The 19,899-nt window shown below is 40.8% G+C and overlaps 1 protein-coding gene across 6 annotated transcripts in view; it reads left to right on the plus strand.

Annotated features, from left to right (window-relative positions):
* LRRFIP1 (LRR binding FLII interacting protein 1) overlaps nucleotides 1-19,899 on the plus strand; it is a 216,694-nt gene that overhangs the window by 165,339 nt on the left and 31,456 nt on the right. For 2 of the 6 annotated variants that reach the window (XM_030579405.1, XM_030579401.1), the window contains exons 10-11: nucleotides 1,364-1,429; nucleotides 7,058-7,135. The exons of the other annotated variants lie outside the window; for them this stretch is intronic. In XM_030579405.1, coding sequence (XP_030435265.1) covers nucleotides 1,364-1,429; nucleotides 7,058-7,135 — 144 coding nt within the window. The remainder of the gene's footprint in view (nucleotides 1-1,363; nucleotides 1,430-7,057; nucleotides 7,136-19,899) is intronic. 6 annotated transcript variants of the gene reach the window in all.

Below are 19,899 nucleotides of genomic sequence, written 5' to 3' on the forward strand. Positions count from 1 at the left end.
GCATATGTCTACTTTATACTTAGTCTTTGTTTGGACTTGAACTTTCAGGTTTCTAAGCACAGATGGTTGATGCATAATATTGTGTACAATATCTGTACACTCAGCTTCCTTGCATTATAGCATATGAATTTTAATAGCATGAATACATCCGACCAGGATGATTAATCCCAATATAAACACTTTTTGCTGTTATCCATTTTTATATAAAAAAGGTTTGTGCTTGTCTTCCCCAGCCCTCCTTGCTGTACAGTGATGTTCTGCCTGCCAGAAGTTACAGGGTTTGTTATGCTTTGTCATTTTAACCACAAATGCAGAAGCTGTGCACTCACCCATGCACATATTGTCTTTTGCCTTTGCAGTTTGTCAAGACTACCTTGTTGGTCCAGTTTATTTATATTGTACTGTATTGTCATTTTTAGTATCTGATCCATTTGAATGGAATGCACATATGCCCCTGGTGCATCTGTCAACTCTGTTTTGCTGGTCCTACATTTTACTCCCATTGGAATTCTGCAACTGTTGCTTATGGATCTGTAACACTTCTGTAGATTTCTAATTGGAGTAAGACATTTCTGTCTTCATTTTGGTGTATGACGTAGGACACTGAAATATGGACTAGAAAGAGGCAACATCAATCTTGACCTATACAAAGTGGCAAAAATTTGTCTTGTTTGAAAATAAAATATACAGTGTAATGTTTCTTGCAGAATACATTCCCACCGTTCTCCTGTGTTAGCTGCACACTCAGTTTAACGTCATTCTCAAGTCTTTATAATGGTGATAGGAAACCCTAATCTGCATTTTCTGAGCCACATAACTAAGCCAGACATTGGTGTTCTAAAATGGAACCATGTGGTAGTGGTTTAGAACTTGCTTCCCCACCAACAGCTTCCTATTAATGTAGTAACTAATATCTCTTTCAGTTAAATTTACCAGGAATCCACTTTTCTCTTTTCCTTACCCTGTCCCAACCTAGAAATATTTGGTGTTGCACCACTAAAATTATAAGAATTGATGTTGTCACTTTATAGGTAATTTTAAAGTTGATAGTTCGAAAAAGAACTGTTAAGAATGCATGAATGTGTGAAGTTTCTAATGACTTTTTAATTTCTCATTTTAATTCTGCACGTGTTCTTTAGTGTTTCACAGCTCACTGGAGCTAAGAATTGACAGGTTCATTCTACTTGCATGCCATACGGCATTTTACAGGAAATGCCCCTGTTGTTTCTGCACCTTTGTTCATTCTCCTCTGCCCTCCCTTCCTCCTCTCGTTTGTCCTGCACCTTGCTATCTTGTAATGTTCCAGATTAGAAACGAAACCAAAGTCTATCAGTTTTGTGCTGACTCTGTTTTTTAATTGTAGGCATCTCTGTATGATGAGAGCATTTACAGTGGGAATCATCGATATAGTGCCTCTAGTTCTCGTGCTGTAAGATGTTTTCTGCATTTTTCTGCTGGGCCTGTCTTCAGTGTTTTGTGCTATGATAACCTGCTTTATTAGAGCATAGCTTTATTTGTATCAATGGGCAGTATAAGATTACTGGCCAGGTAGCTGATGGTGGAGAATTATGTAAACAAGACTGGGAGCATCACCTCTACACAGTTCCCTCCATGTAGATCCACTGGAGACAAATAATAAGTGTCCTACCTGCAATTGTCATACTACACTGTGCAGGGGTATCACCTAATTGTTTCAATATGACACAGTGTAAGGGGTTTCTCTTTCTGGTGAAAGGAATCTTAGCTCTGCCTTTGAATTTATTTGCTGTTAAGAAAATTCAAAACATCAGCTGCAAAACCACATTTATGTAAGATCCCCCTTCTTCCCTGGGGCTCCATTTCACTTTTAAATAACCTGACTTCAGATAGCTTAAAAATTTAGTACCCCCATGCTACTATGTTTTCACTTAGAGCGTGTGCAGACTTGTGACTTAGTCATGGTTTGGGGTTCATAGAATCATAGAATATCAGGGTTGGAAGGGAACTCAGGAGGTCATCAAATTCAACCCCTTGCTCAACACAGGACCCAATCCCCAGACAGATTTTTGCCCCAGATACCTAAATGGCCCCCTCAAGGAATGAACTCTCAACCCTGGGTTTAGCAGACTAATGCTCAAGCTATCTCCCCTACTCCTTGCATCCTTTTATAACATGGTATTTACCAGGTGACTTAGGAGGAGGATAGTCTATAATACTTGCTAGGGTGAGACTGGGGAGCTCAAGGAATCATTTATGGGAGATGCTTCTACCCATTTAAATTTGACTCTGATCAGAAATGACAATTTATTAGCATTTAATGGAGGTTCACTGGCTTATTTAAATGAGCTAGGGGATGGGTAGGGCTTAGTCCATTAACTAGTGGACAGCTTACAAATATCACCATTACTCTTAACACTCTTAATGTCAATTGCAAAACACAGGCTAAAGATAAGGACACCCCTTCTCCTCTCAGGCAGTGTCCCCATGTAAGATTTAGAGCCATTTTGGTGGGGCAGTGTGAGGAAACTTATACTGCCATTGTACCTGCTTTGAAAATGAAAATAGAGATCTTAATTGTTCAGTGCTTCCCTTGTGAAAGTCTTAAACTTTTTGCATTATTTTTCACCAGTAATTAGTAAAAAATAAATATTCTAATGTGCTCTTATGCATTAGAAGTGTTGTCCTGTTCTTAACTTAGAAAAATAAATGAAAATTGTCTCTGTAAAGCTAATTCAGCTGATATTTTCACTTTATCTTCTACCAGTACATGACATTCTGTTGCAATCAAAATATGACTTGCTAATAGAACTGTACATTTTATCAATATTATTCTGTTCTTGAAATTAATTTGCATCACAGGTCTTCTCTTGTTTTCATTTTGCTCTGTTACAACATCCATTGATAGGTTCCAACAGCCTGTAATCCAATGGATTTGCCATCTGCACAGTGCAGTCGTGTTTGGTGGGTGGAGGTGTGTGTCATTTAGATAAATATCTCAAAGGATCGTATCCTGCAGTCTTAATTTGGGCAAAACACTCATTTACAGTGGGTTCTGAGAGCTATTTCTCCATCTCATGGAGACATGGAGCATAGCGTTTTGAATGGAGAATGTTTAGACTTGGAAAGATTAGATTTTTATCAGTAAATGTCAGTAAATTCAATTTCACCGACCACACAGGTGCAAAAATATTTCCATTGATGATTGAAATTTACAGATAGACAAAATAAGAAAAATGCTGCATGAGAACTTACTAGAGTTTATTTTGTATATTTTGACCCATGGTATTGACAGTTTGTTTTAATGGTTATAAAGCTTTAACTTTTTATAACTCAATGTCTGCAGTCGTTAAATAATTGTCTGGACCCCCATAATTTCTCTCAACTGTGAACATTTAAATAGATTAAAATAAACATGGATATTAGCCAAGGAAATTATTAAAAAAAGATTCTGCTAAGCCTAAGGATGTTGTTGTGCAAAGACACTAGTGTCCATAGTATCATTCTCTTCTCCTCTCTGCTGTGCCACAGATTCTGCATACTGGTGAATAATACAATCTCTCCAGTTCTAGTGTAGCATGGTGCTTTGTAATCACAAGACAGTTAAAATATATGGCCCTTGCCTCCAGACAGAGGTGAAAGTAAGCCAGTATGGTCCCATATGGCGTACTGGCGAGAATCGGTACACAGCTGACCATACTGGCAGGGGGCAGCTTCCCCAGGCTGGCAGCAGCCAGAGCCCTGGGCTCTTTAAATTGCCACCAGAGCCACACTGCCGGAGCCCTGGGGTAGCGGTGGCGGCCGGGAGCCCCGGGACTGTGGCAGTGATTTAAAGGGCCATGGACTTCCAGCAGCAGCTGCAGTTACCGCTACCATGGGCTCCGCTGGTGATTTAAAAGGCCCAGGGCTCCCAGCCACTGCTGCCTCAGCCAGAGCCCTTTAAATCACCGCCAAATTTAAATTGCTATTTAAAGGCCCTGGAGATTTAAAACCCCCGCCCCTTCTAGTAGAGGCCCCACCCCCTGCTGAGAACCCCGGTCCTGCATACCAGTAAGTCCTTTCAGTGATTTTCACCCTTGCCTCCAGAGGAATATCTTGTTTACAGCTTTGCATGGACACAGTTATGCTCATGGCCGTGAAGTTTATAGCTTTGCTCATATCTGGAGGAGACATTTGGGCACTTGTTGCCAAGAAGCATTTTCTGAAGGATGTTGGAGTCTTCATCCTCACTAGCCAGACACACTGAGAGAATGTGTAGGACAAAGTGGTATGTAGTTCGTCTTTCCTTGCACACCCCCAAATTACTGACCACTGGGTACTTAACTCAGCAATCTGTCTTTTTCTTTTGCTAGTGACATTTTACAAATTGCTTTCCCACCAGATTCTTACATATAAAGAGCAGCTTTATCCCTGGTTATAAATGCTAAAGCAAGGAGAGGACCAAACAGAAACGAGGTAGCTGAGAAACAATAGTTCACTATTAGACTGGTATGAGCAGTTACATTTTCCCCATAATATATTTCAAGAATAATTTCTTACATTTTTGTTTTACTTAACTTATATTTTTAGTAGCAGTGATGGAGCAAGACTCATCTAACAGGTTTCTTAAGGGAATGGAATCCTTGGGTATTTGCTCTGACTTTTCTGAAACAAAGTTCAATAGTCGACATGCATGAAGCTTTGTCACTATCTCCTTTTTCCATAGCTTTATGGCTGTTATCTGCTGCCAGTGCACTGTCTTGAAGTCACAGTTGTTAAGCTTATGGCTCTGTTGCAGAAAGGACCTTTTTGTCCTAGTCTTGAAAGTTTTTTTCCTACGTAAGCTTCAATTCTTGTCTTGTTTAAAAAAACAAAGCAAAAAAAAACACACACAACTTCCCCCAAAAATCAAACATCCACCCAAGGGGAAAACAACACCCCCCCACTAGAAATTTCATTGCTACCCACCTGTAAAACAAAGTAGACAAGCTTCCACTGGCCTGTTCACCTTGAGGATACTCAATCTTGTCAGTTCTCTCGGTAGCTGAGGAGTTGAGGATGGCTTCTCTACTGGCCCAACTGAGTTACGGAAGTTGGTATATTTTAGTGTTGTCTGTTTTCAGAAATGATTTTAAGGGAAATAAACTACATTTAGTATCAAGGTCATTCCTCTTCAGATTCCAATAGTTGTTTAGAAGGTCAAATTTAAAGCTTAAATTGTCAGCACTTTATTCCAGAAATAGTCTTATTTACAAAATAACCACCAATATTATTACAAAATCATACTGTCTCACACCCATCACTGATATTACTGTTCAGAAATCTGCATTTCGGATGACATCTTTGATTATAGGAATTCATTGACAAGGCAGTCAACAAAAAGTGAGTCTTGTCTCCAACAGCATTTGAAATGCCATGAGTCATAAAGTTTTTTGATCATTGAAGGACACAATAAACAGGACATGCTCTGTGTATTTCAGTTCCTGCTTTTTTAACAATCAAAATTGCATTTCTGAAAAATTACATTCACAGTTGTCTTTGAGACAGTAGTGACAGAAACAGTGTCACAAGAAATGAGCATAAAGAGCACTTTTTTTTTTGCTCAAGTGTGTTATAAATATGCTGAAATCTTCTTTATATACACCTGACAATTCATGTGTGTAAAAATATTGTGCAGTGCAATAGGGTGTCTGATTGCTGCTGTGGAAGTATGTGTCAAGTGTGTGTGTGGGGGAGGGGGGAATTCAGAAATTCAAGTCCAAAGGAGATTTCAATTCTGATTTTGTAATGGGTAAAACTCCTTCCTTATTTTATACTGTTGCATTCTCCACTTTCACCGGATTCCAGCCCGTCAGTGTGATGACTAACACAATCATGTCTCTGACTATTTTGGCCTAAACCTGTCGGCCACAAGTCAGCACTGTCAATTATATCTTGCTCTGTAGAAACCTGCTCTTCGGAAAGACTAGAATCTGCAGGAGATGGAGGCCAAAGGGGTGATGCTCTCAGTCTATAGGAGAGATACAGTTCTTACCATAGTATCTGCATCCAATCAAGAAGAAGCTCTTATCAACCACAGAGGTTTCTTGCTTTGGGTATTGAGCAAGTGTTCATTTTGTAACTGCACAGTATTGCAGAAGAGGGTGAGGGGCTTGTGACACTTTGGGGTTTCACCCAGACCAAAAAGGGGTTCTCTTGCCTTGGTTACCTTTAGGCTGTGAAGCTGAGAGCCCGGGCACCAGCAGCATCCTCACAGTACAGTGGTCTCACCCTGCGTTTCCACCAGGCCAGTTACTCCTTGCAGGGCATCCCCAACAATCCATCTGGACCTGAGGTGCCCCAAAACATTCTCACTTGCAGCATCCAAGTCCTCTTACTAGGCGCTCACAGAGGTAACACCATGTTCACTGCCTCCAAAGAGCCAGTACAACCAACAACTTGTTAGCCCTCTGTGAGTGAGCAGTAAAAGGGACTCAACGCTGCAGGGGAGATGGTTTTGGGGAGACTCATGTCTAGAAGGTTATTGGAGTCATCCTGCAAGGAATAAGTGGGCTGGTCAGAGCTCAGGGTGAGACCATTGTGCTGTAGGCATACTGCTGGTATCAGGGCTCTCAAGCAAAGCTGCACAGCTTGAAGGCACCGAAGGTTACAGGGCAGGGGCTGACCAAGCCCCTTACTAGTCTGGGTGAACCCCCAAAGCATCACAGGACTGAACAGAGCTAGGAGATAAGGTCTGCTAATGAAGTAATAGAATGGAATCACTCCATACATACAGAAATGGAAGGAATATCTGATCGACATCTTCAACTTTCAAGTAAAATATTAAGTACAAACATCTCTCTGCTCCACATGGTGTAAGAGTTAAACCAAAACCTTTTTACTCAGTCCATCTGATGTACCAATTGCTTATGCTGACCTTTTGTCTAAAGTAGGTATCTGCTCTTCAACTTCAACCTCCTCTTTTGTTCTTTCACAGCTGCATGTCCCCCGTTTTTAACTAACCTGAAATGGCAGTGTTCTGACTCTTCTATTGCTCTGATTGCTCCAGTGCTAATCCTATTCTTATCTCTGCTTACTGTGTTCTTTGGGTATTTGCGGGCAGCCATCGGAGTACAGCTGCTACCTCGGCTCCGGATCTCGGGCATCTTCTAGAGCCAGCTCTGCTCGGGCAAGTCCAGTGGTGAGCACATATCTTCTTTTTTTCTCTTCCTCCTTTTCAACTGCGTCATTCCTGTGTTTCCCAAGGCTTCTTTATACTTGTACAGAAAGAGTGGTGCACCACTGCATGGTGTCAGACAACTAGTCAATTGAAAGTTTAATTAAATCTATAAATAAAATATTGATCATAACTAAGGATCAGTGAGCAGGATCTGAAAATACAAAGGAACAGTGTGAACTGTAGCTAACTCCTCTAACCAAATAAATATTAAGTTTTGGAGAAGCATCCCCAGATACAATAATACCCAGTCTAAGATGTGCTCTTCCATCAGTTAGCCATCCCCACATGCACATGTTCCTTTCCCAATGTCCTGCAAATTCTGTGATGACGGTCTTGCTGAGCAGGTTCCATCTTCACATCTTGCAGTTTTGGGGTTTTTTCAGGGTCAGAGGTGCACACTATGCTCTGACAGGCCTCTTAGCAGGTGAAGCTCCAGACAATACAGAACTCAAAATTGCAACAGCCTGAGCTTGGCAGAGTTTACAGACTTGGAGACTCTGCAACAATTATGTTAACAGGATAATGGTACTTGTTAGTTACTGAAGGTGTTGGGGCTGGCTTAAAATTTACCCTGCCTCCACTAGCAGGGTAATAAATACCTGACTGCTGCCCAGCCCTGCAGTTTAAAGGAATAAATAAATAAATGAATAGTGTAATAATTTTGTAACGTAATCAAACATCTTCCAGTTTAACTACCTGAAACATAACTTCCCTCCCTCTCCTGCATCTTTTAGACTTTTTCTGACCTGTTCGTGGTGCATTTTTTTCCCCGATGGTGGTTTGTCTTTCCTATTTCCTCCTTTTCTCGCCTACCTCCTTGTATATCTTTCTTTCCCTGTGTTGTTCTCTACCTCTTTCCAAATATTTGGCTCTTTCTTCTCCCAAAATCTTTTAATACCATATTTTTTTTAACTTCTCCAATCTGTCTCCCACCCCTTTTCTGCCCACCTAATCTTTTGTATGTTCCCAGACACCCAAGAGCCGGAAGATTAAGTCTACTAGCAAAGACTGCTATTAAAGATGAGGGGGAGGGAATGCACTGTACAATAGCAATACCTTTGTACAGTATGGACTCTACTCTTGCTTGGAATAGAGGATGCTGGGATTACTGCCAAAGTGCTGTCCTTGAACCTTGCTTGGTGAGTCCATAATTCTTATTAGCAGTCTGGCCAGTAAATGTAATTTTACTAGATGAAAATATCTTACAGAGGCTTTGGACCTTACCTGAAGAGGCATTTAATTATTTCAGAATTTCAGACAACTTGTATACCAGAAAAACCTCTCCTTTAAGCAATGTTATCTCCTTAGCTAACTGCAGAATTCCATGTTCCTTAGCACCAGGTTGCCTACTAAACAAGCCTAGAATGTTGAATTTGAATAGAGCTATTCGGCTTCCGCAGAAAATGACAGGATCATTTGAATAAGTTTCACTTGTACCTTTTGTGGCAATGTCTTTTCAGTCATCTAATGCCAAAAAAAACTGTCTCAACAAAATAACCATGCCAAAAAACTCTGTGTCTTCATAGAGTTAATATTAAATGTAAGAGAAGAGTGTCTCTGTATAGTTAAAAACTGATATTTATTGTGAGTTGTTAGCAGTATATGGACTCTGAGTTTGGAGTGGCTATGCTGATATGGGTTTCCCTTTCCCTTGATGTGTACTGTAGTATGCCTTGCATTCTCCCTGCTTATTTGTCTTTTTATCTCCATTTGGAAAATATTTGGCATATGCTTCCTGTGGGTATCCTGTGCTTTCCCATTGTTTCTTGATCATGCTGCTATTTATAAATTCTGTTAATTATTGAGATGGAAGAGAATTGTATTTTCAGTCTGCAGTACTTACATTAAATATGCATAAACCTACTCAGTAAAGAAAAGACCTGAATTACGAGTAGGTAGCCTTTCTTAAAGAATAAGGGCATAACTTAGTAAGTCATCTCTTGATCTGTTAGATAAGATGTAATATTACATTTTTAGAAACCCTTTTTTAAACCTGATAAACCATTCGAGATCAGGGAAACTGACTCATAGAATGGACAATTGGATAGAGATTTTCACGTCCCAGGCATAATTTTGAATCTAACCCACGTTGTAGTGACCAGAGTTAACATCTGATAGCTGCGTTGTGGTTTAAATGAGATGAGTTGATGATTTGAGTCCAGTTGCTGCTGAACAGCTGACTATGTTGCAAAAGCTTTTGCTACAGTTAGCACTTAGAGGTTGTGATGGTGCACCCCATAAGGCTTTTTGGAAGTATGCTTATGAATAACCTTTACATAGATATGTTACATGGCATATGTAGCACAGAACATATTCCAGTTATGTCATACATAACATTCACAAGCATATTTCCATAAAGCCTTATGGCGTGCACCGTCACAGTGGTGTCTTCAGAAAGGCTAGGCATTGAACACAATTTAATTCCTAGAAATGCTACCACAGGGTTATGCTTGAGTCATGTTGGTAGAGCATTTTGAGCAAGCTTGTACTGCCAGTGCTGTATACATTATGTGGATAAAGACAGAACTTCAGTTTCCAGAGACATCAATGTAGCATCTTCTTTGCAACTAACCAAACAAAAAAATCATCCACAGGCAGAGAATACAAGGGACCCCGGACACCAGTGCCTGAGGCCCCCACAATGGTAGGGAAATTCACTCAGATAATTCTGGCAAGTGACCCACACCCACATGCTGCACAGTGAACTAGATTATAGCAAAATTCAGTTTATAGTGGAGTACGTTTTGAATTTTTCCAGTGAATTTCAAAGAGGAATGGGTCTGCTTGAATAAAGCATCACTTCATTTTTACTAATGTTTAACACCAGTGTAAATATGCTAATTCCCTTTGAATCCATCATTATCATCTGCCAGATACATGCTGCAGCACTTCCCCTTAAGGAGCGAAGATATGGGCTTTTAGGAGGAGTAGGAGGATGACATGAATGAACACCCACTTTTAGTAGACATCCCCGGTCATAATAAACTCCACCCTGAGTTTATGCATCTCCTAGCTGAGGACCTGAAACTTGAATGTTGTTTTAGGCCTTCCCTTGAGAGGTAATTTTAGAAAATACTTAACACCTCTTGTTTCTTTTTTTAAAATATCCAGATAACAGGATAAGTTTGAGGCTTGTTAACTTTGATTATTTCTTTTGAAAATAAAACAAATAAAATCTGGTATCAGTTAATTATTGTAAAGGTCACCAGTGAATGCGGTTCCCAGTTTGGAAGCCTGTGTATTGATGAGATATAGTTATAGATATGAGACTAAGTTATAATATGAATAACCAGTAAGAATATTTTGAGGGTCAACTTAATGAGGGTCTACTTTATATGCTACACTACCATTGTGGGAACCGATAATCACAGATGCCTCTGACCTGTCAGAGGCAAACATCAAGACTGCACTGCAGAAGATGGCACCTGGAAAAGAAACGGGTCCAGATGAAGTCATGGTGGAAATTATCAAAGCCTTGAGAGAGTTTCGTGTATGCTGGCTCGAGTGAGTCCTGTGTGTAGTCTGGAAAAAGAAGACACTCCCAAGAGAATGGAAAAAGTCTATATAGGTACCAATATGCAAACAAAACGGTGACACATACATTCAAAGTAATAAGGAATTACATTGCTATCCCATTGTATGAAGATGTTAGAGAGAATCAGAGTTGTTTTTGTCCAACAGTGAAGCCCATTTTAGGAAAGGAGCAGTTTGCTTTTAGAAGAAGAAGAGGAACAACAGAATGATGTCATCAGGAGTGAAGCCAAGGTCTTTGATATCAAAAAGAAGCTGTAAGAGAAGAGGCTGAAATGGTATGGGTGTCTACAAAGGATGGATGAAAGGAATCTTGTTAGAGAGATGTTTGAGATTAAAGTACATGGGCGAAGAACAAGAGGATGGCCAAGAAAATGGTGGATGAACTGTATATGGTAAGATGGAGTAGATACAAAGCAAGCATTGTACCAATGAGCCTGGAAAAAACCGATGTGGTGATGCAACCCAGCTGCATGGGAAAAGGGGAAGATTGCCGGGATGGGGGGTATAATGAAGCAGTCCCACTTTGCACCAATAGATGTCTGAACTCAAAACTTCAGGCGCTTCCTCCCAGGAGAAAGAGACAGATCCCTTTGTATGTATAAATTGGAAGGGGTTTGAGTTAGTTCAATGATGCAGAAAATGAAGTGGAATTCAACAGAAACAGCTGACTTCAGGTCCGATAGCGTGAGCAAGTTTAAGTCTACTCAAGTCAAGTGAGCCAATATACTGCACAATAAATGAGCCGAATTTGAAGTGTCACTGAGAAGACGGCTGGTACATAAACCACTTGGCCACTCAATCTGCTGTTCTTAAATATGCAATCTAAGGATGTTTCAAAGTGAGCTGGAGTTTGAGGAACAGTCTATATTGTCTTTTGTGTGGCTTTCTGACATCCTGCATGTACTCTAGATTAAGTTAAGCAAAGGTTTTCCCAAAATATAGTTAGCAGCAGCTTGACTTCAGGAACATTGTTCATTCTTATTTCTTATACACAATGGTTCCATCCCAGAAAGATGCCAAAGCAGTTTAGAAATAACAGTAAACATAGAACACTATTGAAAAGCAACAGAGTATGAGTGAAGGTGTATAGCACATGAGACAATAGTGCCTAGAAGGTAAACTTTTGATGGACATGCACCCCACTTTATTTTACAGAAGGGATCAGTGGAGCTTAATGCACACAAGACTTTGATTTTTAGAATCCCTTCCTTAAGAAGTTCCACTCACTGAAGTCCATAGAATTCAATTGATGTAACTATGATATGGCATTTTTCTGTAAAGGTACTCTGTTTGTTGTTAGTTTGCCATAGGGGTTACTTATTAACATGTAAACCTGGCTTTGAAAGACTTTCTTTCATTAGGTAGTGTTAATCTTCAGGAGTTTGTTTTTTGGTTCTCGTGTTTGGCTCAAACAGGAGTAGAGCTGTCCTGCTATGAAGTTTGGTAACATTGTACAAAACTCTGTACAGAAAATTTTCCCATAAATTACTATGTATTTTACACAGGGTGATTGACTTTCTGACATATGTATCAGCATGAAACGGGACGAAATGTAGGTTTGTGTGGTCTGAGCCCAAAAATGACTCTCTTGAAATTGTACTATTAAAAATAAAAAAAAATTTTTAGTTAGAAAATGTATTACTGAAAAATCCAGTCTTTCAGGTTGTTAATTTCTATATTTATGTGTGTGTAGTTAAATTGAAGTGATAAGATTGTGGTACTTGGTCAAGTTTGCTGATTACAAGTTGATCTGGTGCTCAATTAATCGCTTCTATCATGTGACTGCCGCTTTATTGCCCACACCTATGTCTGTGAGTATGTACAATAACTACATGCTAATATAACAATAAACTGCATATTTTTCTGTATAAATACAGATCTTCAGGATAATGCTGACAGATTTCACTTTCCATAAATCTTCAGTAATTAAGAAAAATTGGAGGTGAATCCTGATCATGTAGATTAGTCTTTCAAATGCTGAGAAAAGAGGAGAGCGTCACTGTATGCTGTTAAGTCTGGAAATTTAAAAATGTTCAGACTTTTTAATCACTAAGAGGAGCTAGTAGTTTGAAAGATACTTCTTTGAAACCAATTCTATTACTCTCTGTGAATCTGTGTTAAAAGATTTCTCAGAGCTAAAAAGAGGACATGTTTGGAATTCAAAGGCATATTTTGTTAGCCGGACACAACAGGTAAACTATGCTATGTTCCTTTTCCCATTTCTTGGAGACGTTCAGAAGGGTGGGGACCAATGGTCCGTTTTTTGTTTTTTTGGGGGGGTGGAGGACCGGGGGGCAGGGGGGTTGGTTGCCTATGAGGGACCGAATACAAGTGATAACAGAAGTAGATTTAATTCTAAGCAAATTTAATTGTTTGATACTGTGCCCTCAATTTTCACAGCCTTCATCCAATCCAGTCTTCCCATTCAATTTTAAAATTTTACTGGTATACCAAAGCTGACAGCTATAGCCAGTGAAGAGTGACAGACCTGTTTGTGCTTCAGCTTGTCTGGAGTGGAGATCTGCTGCAGTGCTGACTTGCTTCCAGAAATTCCCGATATGTTTAAGTAAGAAGGATTGATTTAATAGTCATTCCTTATCTAGATTAGTTACAGAGAATCCTGAAGAAACATCTAATCCTGACCTGACAAAGCTCAGAGGTTTTCTTGCTAGTAAGTAACCTTTAAAAGTTCTGTGCTGATTCCTACAGCAAGGTAGATTTTGACTATTATTGAAATGCACAAGACCTTAAGATGGTCCTGTGTGTGCCCATAGAACTTACCTCTTTTAGACTGTAATTTTAAGGAGTAGCGTTTGATTACATCAGTCACTGTTTCCCAATGAGGCAGGAAGTAACACTACATTCTGATTATTAAAATTGGTAAAAAAAAAAAAATCTTTCCTCAGTATTGAGGTAGTTTTATAATTCCTTGCATCTAATCACTGTCCATCTCTCATTCAGTATTGGATAATATGTGGCCTTGGCTACACTGGCGCTTTACAGCGCTGCAACTTTCTCGCTCAGAGGTGTGGAAAAAACACACCCCTGAGTGCTGCAAGATACAGCGCTGTAAAGTGCCAGTGTAAACAGTGCCAAAGTGCTGGGAGTGCGGCTCCCAGCACTGCAAGCTAACCCCCATGAGGAGGTGGAGTATGTGCAGCACTGGGAGAGCTCTCTCCCAGCACTGGCCCTGCAACCGCACTCACACTTCAAAGCACTGCCGCGGCAGTGCTCCCGTGGCAGCGCTTTGAAGTTTCGAGTGTAGCCAAGCCCTGTGTCATGTCCATCTCAGAGGTGGTGCTATTTCATCTTTTCTTGATTGAGTTTGAAACTGCCCTCTGGTGGATTTATAGAGCAGAAAAGGTCAATACAACTGTGAAATTGTACCAATGGGAGCTCACTCCACTAAGAACCAAATACTATCCTAGTTTTAGAATAGAAAATGTGATCTCAGGTTTCATTCGTGTCGCAACAAACAGAAAATAAGACCTTGCTTTTTATGGGGAAAATGATCTAATCACATGTCACTGAAACGGAGCTGAGGAGCAATTCAGTGATACATTCACACACTGGCTGTGGACTTTTTAGTACCTGATGGCGTACAACATAAGGTCCCCTAGCAGCTGCTTTGTCAAAATTTATAAGCATAGGTGGTCTAGTTTGAGGCTGGTGTCTGGGAGTTCTGGATTAAAGGCTTGACTCTTCTGCTGATTTAGTTTGACCTTGAAGTCACTTAACTTTGTGTTCCTGTTTGTTTGTTGCAGGCTGGGGATAATATGAACCAACTTCATGGGGGTATTGAGGTCTATTCAGTAACTGTTTATAAAACACTTGAGGAGCTTCATAGAATCTTACGGTTGGAAGGGACCTCAGGAGGTCATCTAGTCCAACCCTCTGCTCAAAGCAAGACCAATCCCCAGACAGATTTTTGCCCCAGATCCCTAAATGGTCCCCTCAAGGATTGAACTCATAATCCTGGGTTTTGCAGGCTAATGCTCAAACCACTTAGCTATCCCCCTCCTTGCACTGTATTAGTGCACAGTGGCGCTGGGTATGTGTAGAAGCTAGACATTTGAAGGGTTAATATCAAATATTTGCTAGTTAAGTGGAAGGAATAAGGGAAATAAGTTTCAAATGTGTTAAAACTGCAGTAGTTCATTACTGTTTATGAAAAATAGGCAATACTTCCATATATGGACTTGTGGAATTATTCTGCCCCTGCTTGGCTTCCAGCTGCATTCAGCCCTCTGATAGTGCTGACACTTTTGTAACGTGGCTCTGGTTTTATTCTGAAAAATAACCTTCAGAAGAGGCTGAACTCTGAGCTCTTTGTGATGTGCTTATTTTACAAAGAACAGCTTGTACCCCTTGCCAAATTACAATGCTGCACATAGGAGTTTTCCTGCAAATGACTCTGTTACGCCTTCCTTCTCCTTCTCTCTTGCATAACTCCCCATGAAATGATGGGTATTCAGGTGGTGGTCTGTTAGTAGAGATGAGTATTATACGTTATTAAAACATATAGATTTTGATTTATTTCAATAGAGTCCTACAATAAAAAGCTTTTGCATTTTTATTAGATGTATTTATATTACTTTCTTGGCAGAGACTTTATTCTTTCATTTTTTCGGTAGCATGTATTTATTAGCTATTATTTTTTACAGTAAAAAGTATGGTGAGCAGTTTGGAGGCAGTTAGGTTGTTCTCCATCGGTTTGCTTGTGTGATAGCATTCTTTGTTGCACAGTAACTTGGAAGTTCAGCATTGTTTGGCAAGAACTTTGTGTATCCTCAAAGAAAAGCAAACTTTCTTTCCTGAACTTTCACTGTTTACAGTTTCCACTTGGTTCAAATGTTAAGGGCCTTCTACTGATGTCAATTCTTAACTAACTGGGGATACCAAAAGTCCCCCCTCTTTTGGATGACTGGAGCGGAGGGCATTTCTACACTACAAACTTTTGCCAGTGCCAAGTTACGTCAGCATAAAATCTGCTGCAGTTAATATATTGTTTGTGCGTGTGCATACTTGGCTCCTTGTGTCAGCACTGCAAGAACTCACCAGGAGTGTGGTGCACCATGAGTAGGTATCCCAGTATGCAACTTGCCACCATTCAGTGCACTGTCTTTTGGGAAGTTTTAGCAACACATGATGAGGCATAAACGGGTCATGCAGGAGTGACTGGGGCTGCAGAGTCAGGTTCCCATCATGGCTCTATTTTTTGCAAGAGATGGTGAATTTAGCTGAAATCTTACATCTGAGGGTAACAAGTTTTTGCTGGTGTCTCAAAGCCATCCAGACCTGTATGCTGCTAACCTGTTGACTGCAATGGTGCCTGCTGAAGTTATTGCTGACTGGCATAGGAAGGTGTCCTACCACAGAGGAAGAAATAAGGTTGCCATCCCTAGAAACTTTTTGGGAGAGGATTGCAATATAAGTCCATGGAAGTTTCACTAAGATCTCTGAAGAGGATTCAAGGGACACACCTGTGTACGTTGGGGGGAGGGGAGGGATAGCTCAGTGGTTTGAGCATTGGCCTGCTAAACCCAGGGTTGTGAGTTCAATCCTTGAGGGGGCCATTTGGGGAACTGGGGTAAAAATCTGGGGATTGGTCCTGCTTTGAGCAGGGGGTTGGACTAGATGACCTTCTGAGGTTCCTTCCAATCCTAATATTCTACAATTCTGTGATACATAAACTCTCCAAATGGCCCTTCTGCTAATTCTGCAGGGCAATGAAAAACCAAGAGCAACTCCACCTCTTTATTGTACCACTGCCTCTTCTTGTACAAGTGAATTAATGAAAAGTCAGTAGCTGTGACCTGCTAAGTTGGGAGGGATCATCATTAAATCATTGTAATGGGAAATACAATCAGACATTTACCTGAGGTTCCTTCCCCGGCATCAGGCTTCCCTGTGCTCAACTGCTGGCACTGACTGGACCGCAGTGGAATCTCAAACAGCTCCTGGCTCGTGGAATAGCTGGACCCCACCAGTCACAGGACCCCCCACTCTCCTCCTCACTGTTCATACCAGGGGCCTTGGAGTATCCACAGTGGTGTGTAGGGTGGCAGTGGGGTGTTCACCATATATGACATGCAGCTCTTTATAAAAGCAGGAGGTCTGCGGCTCAGGACCAGATTGATTGTCGGCCTCCCTGGTCTTCTGGTATGCCTGTTGCAGTTCCTTTACTTTCACATGGCACTGCTGCTGATCCATGTCACACCCTTTCTTCTGCATCTCCTGTACAATCTGCTCATAGATATCCATGTTTCTGTGGCTGGTCCATAGCTGTGCTTGCACAGCCTGTTCTCTCTACAGGCCCCCAAGATAAAATACTTCCTGTCTGCTCCAGGCAGAAGCATGTCTGGAGTGTGTAGCCAACATGGCTGGTGGGGCAGTTGCACACAACAATGAAAAGTTGCTAGATGTACTTGCCAAGATGGAATGGCATTTCAAAAATTAGTGGGGTTTTAATGGGTGTGGGGATCTTCTGGTCTCTCTCACCCTGGAGAGTGGAGTTGACAACTGTGACCTGAGCAGTCAGTATTGGGCATTTTGGGATAGCTGCAGGAGGATTATTAGGGTTGATAAAGGTAATGCAATGTCTACATTTGTGCTGTGTCAACTTCAGTACATGGACCATGGCTCAATGCCACTTGGTGAGGTGCTGTTACTCTGTTGGCATGATGGAGCACGTACATTGATGGAAGGCAAATTTAAGTGTAGACTTATGCACAATTAGGTCAGCGCAAGGTGGCCTACGTCACTCTAACATTATCATGTAGACCAGGCCTTAGGTTGGAGCTTAAAACGGCCCTAAAGGGACCCCTCAAAGGACCTACTATTCTCCTTAAACTACCTTATAAAACTCACCTGGAGAGCCATCAAGTCTTGGAATTTTACTACTTTCCATGATTGGTGTTGCCTCTAAGATTTCTTCTTCTATTATCTACAGTTTCTTTATACATTTCGTGCATCTTTGGCAAGCCTGCTGCCTCCAGATATTTTTAAATCACTTCAGAGCTTGGTGTATGTGAAGTAGATTGAGTTTATAGTAAGCAGCAAAAGTAGCACACATCACTAGGGTGTGTCTCTGTTGCTGACTGTTAATTGGTGGTGTAATGGTTGCTTTTGAGTCACTATAAGTTTAAGACAGTAACTTACCACTTTTATTTCCTGTTTCATAAAACATTGGTTTTATATATCTAAAGGCTTCTTCAGTGGCATGTGTCATCAACATGTTTAGTTTCCCACTAATATTCGTTAACTATTTATATACTATTCTGAACCTGGGGTTTTATGAATCGCTCCTGATTTTAATTTTTTAATCTCCTTTTTCAACTGAGAGGTTCTGCTTATCCACTGACCTCTAAAAACTTCTCCAAATGCCTCCTACAGAAGACATCTTTGTTCAATACTTTCAAATGATATAAATATAATGTCCTCTTTTATTGTTGTTGTCCAGTTCTTGTCATGGAGAATCTTAACTCATTGTCCATAAATCATCTTTGAGATCCACCCCAGCCATGCAATATAACTTCTAATGGGATTATTTAACTATGCCCGTTTCTGCAGATTTTGTCTGCTTCATTAAAGATTTAGAAAGAAGCATTTCATAGAATCATAGATGATTAGAGTTGGAAGAGTCTTCAGGAGGTCATCTAGTCCAGCCCCCTGCTCAAAGCAGGACCAATTCCCAACTAAATCATCCCAGCCAGGGCTTTGTCAAGACAGGCCTTAAAAGATGGAAATTCCACCACCTCCCTAGGTAACCCATTCCAGTGCTTCACCACCCTCCTAGTGAAAAAGTTTTTCCTAATATCCAACCTAGACCTCCCCCACTGTAATTTGAGACCATTGCTCCTTGTTCAGTCGCCTGCCACTACTGAGAACAGCCTAGCTCCATCCTCTTTGGAATCCCCCTTCAGGTAGTTGAAGGTTGCTATCAAATCCCCCCTCACTCTTTTCTTCTGCAGACTAAATAAGCCCAGTTCCTTCAGCCTCTCATAAGTCACGTTCCTGAGCCCCCTACTAATTTTCATTGCCCTCTTCTGGACTCTCTCCAATTTGTGCACATCCTTTGGGGGCGAGGGGCAGCGCAAAACTAGAGGCAATACTCCAGATGTGGCCTTACCAGAGCTGAATAGAGAGGAATAATCACTTCCCTCCATCTACCGGCAGTGCTCCTACTGATGCAGCCCAATATGCGGTTAGCTTTCTTGGCAACAAGGGCACACTGTTGACTGATATCCAGTTTCTCATCCACTGTAATCCCCAGGTCCTTTTCTGCAGAACTGCTGATTAGCCGGTTGGTCCCCAGCCTGTAGCAGTGCATGGGATTCTTCCGTCCTAGGTGCAGGACTCAGCACTTTTGTCCTTGTTGAACCTCATCAGATTTCATTTGGCTCAATCCTCTAATTTGTCTAGGTCACTGTGGACCCTAGCTTTACCCTCCAGCATATCTACCCTTCCCCCCAGCTTAGTGTCATCTGTGAATTTGCTGAGGGTGCAATCCATCCTGTCATCCAGATCTCTGGTTACCTGAGATGGAATAGTTGGTACAGAAAGGTTAATGCTTCACCTATTTCTTTATCTGTTTTTTCTTTCCTATCAGATTTGTCCCAGTAAGAAATTGGTCTACAAGTGAAGGCTTTTCCAAGTAGGATTTACCCTTCCCAAAGTGTTGCAGTATTTTAAAGAAATGTTTTTAAAATATGTTTTGCTTTTGACTTGGATCCTATACTGAAGCCCACTATTGTTAATAACTCAGCAGGTGTGCTGTTTAATAAAATAAACCATCCTTCATTCTTAAAATGATCATTAATCTGAAAATGCCTGTGTTGAGCAAATATGCCTTTGGCAGAAGCTAAAAAGTCATATTGAAACCAATTCTTTCCTGCCACAATCTGATCCTCCTGAAAATGAGTTCCTTGAAGTGAAATAATCTGAGTGGTTTTTTAGTTCTCCTTGTGCCTATCTTTTTCCCTAGTCTCCACCACGTGTGAGACACACTCTTTATATTTTATTTTCTATTTTTAATATAAAGAACACAGCTACAACAAAGTTATGCCCACCCCAGGATCACCTTCTGGCTAATCTCATTCATCTTTCATCTTTTCTTTTTCTACTCCCCTTTTCAGCAGCTTATTTTAGTTTTCTGCTCTTCGGTGGCTGAGATTTGGATATGGATTTCT

Source organism: Gopherus evgoodei, chromosome 11 (genome assembly GCF_007399415.2).
Source record: "Gopherus evgoodei ecotype Sinaloan lineage chromosome 11, rGopEvg1_v1.p, whole genome shotgun sequence".
In the NCBI taxonomy this organism is placed as follows: domain Eukaryota; kingdom Metazoa; phylum Chordata; order Testudines; family Testudinidae; genus Gopherus; species Gopherus evgoodei.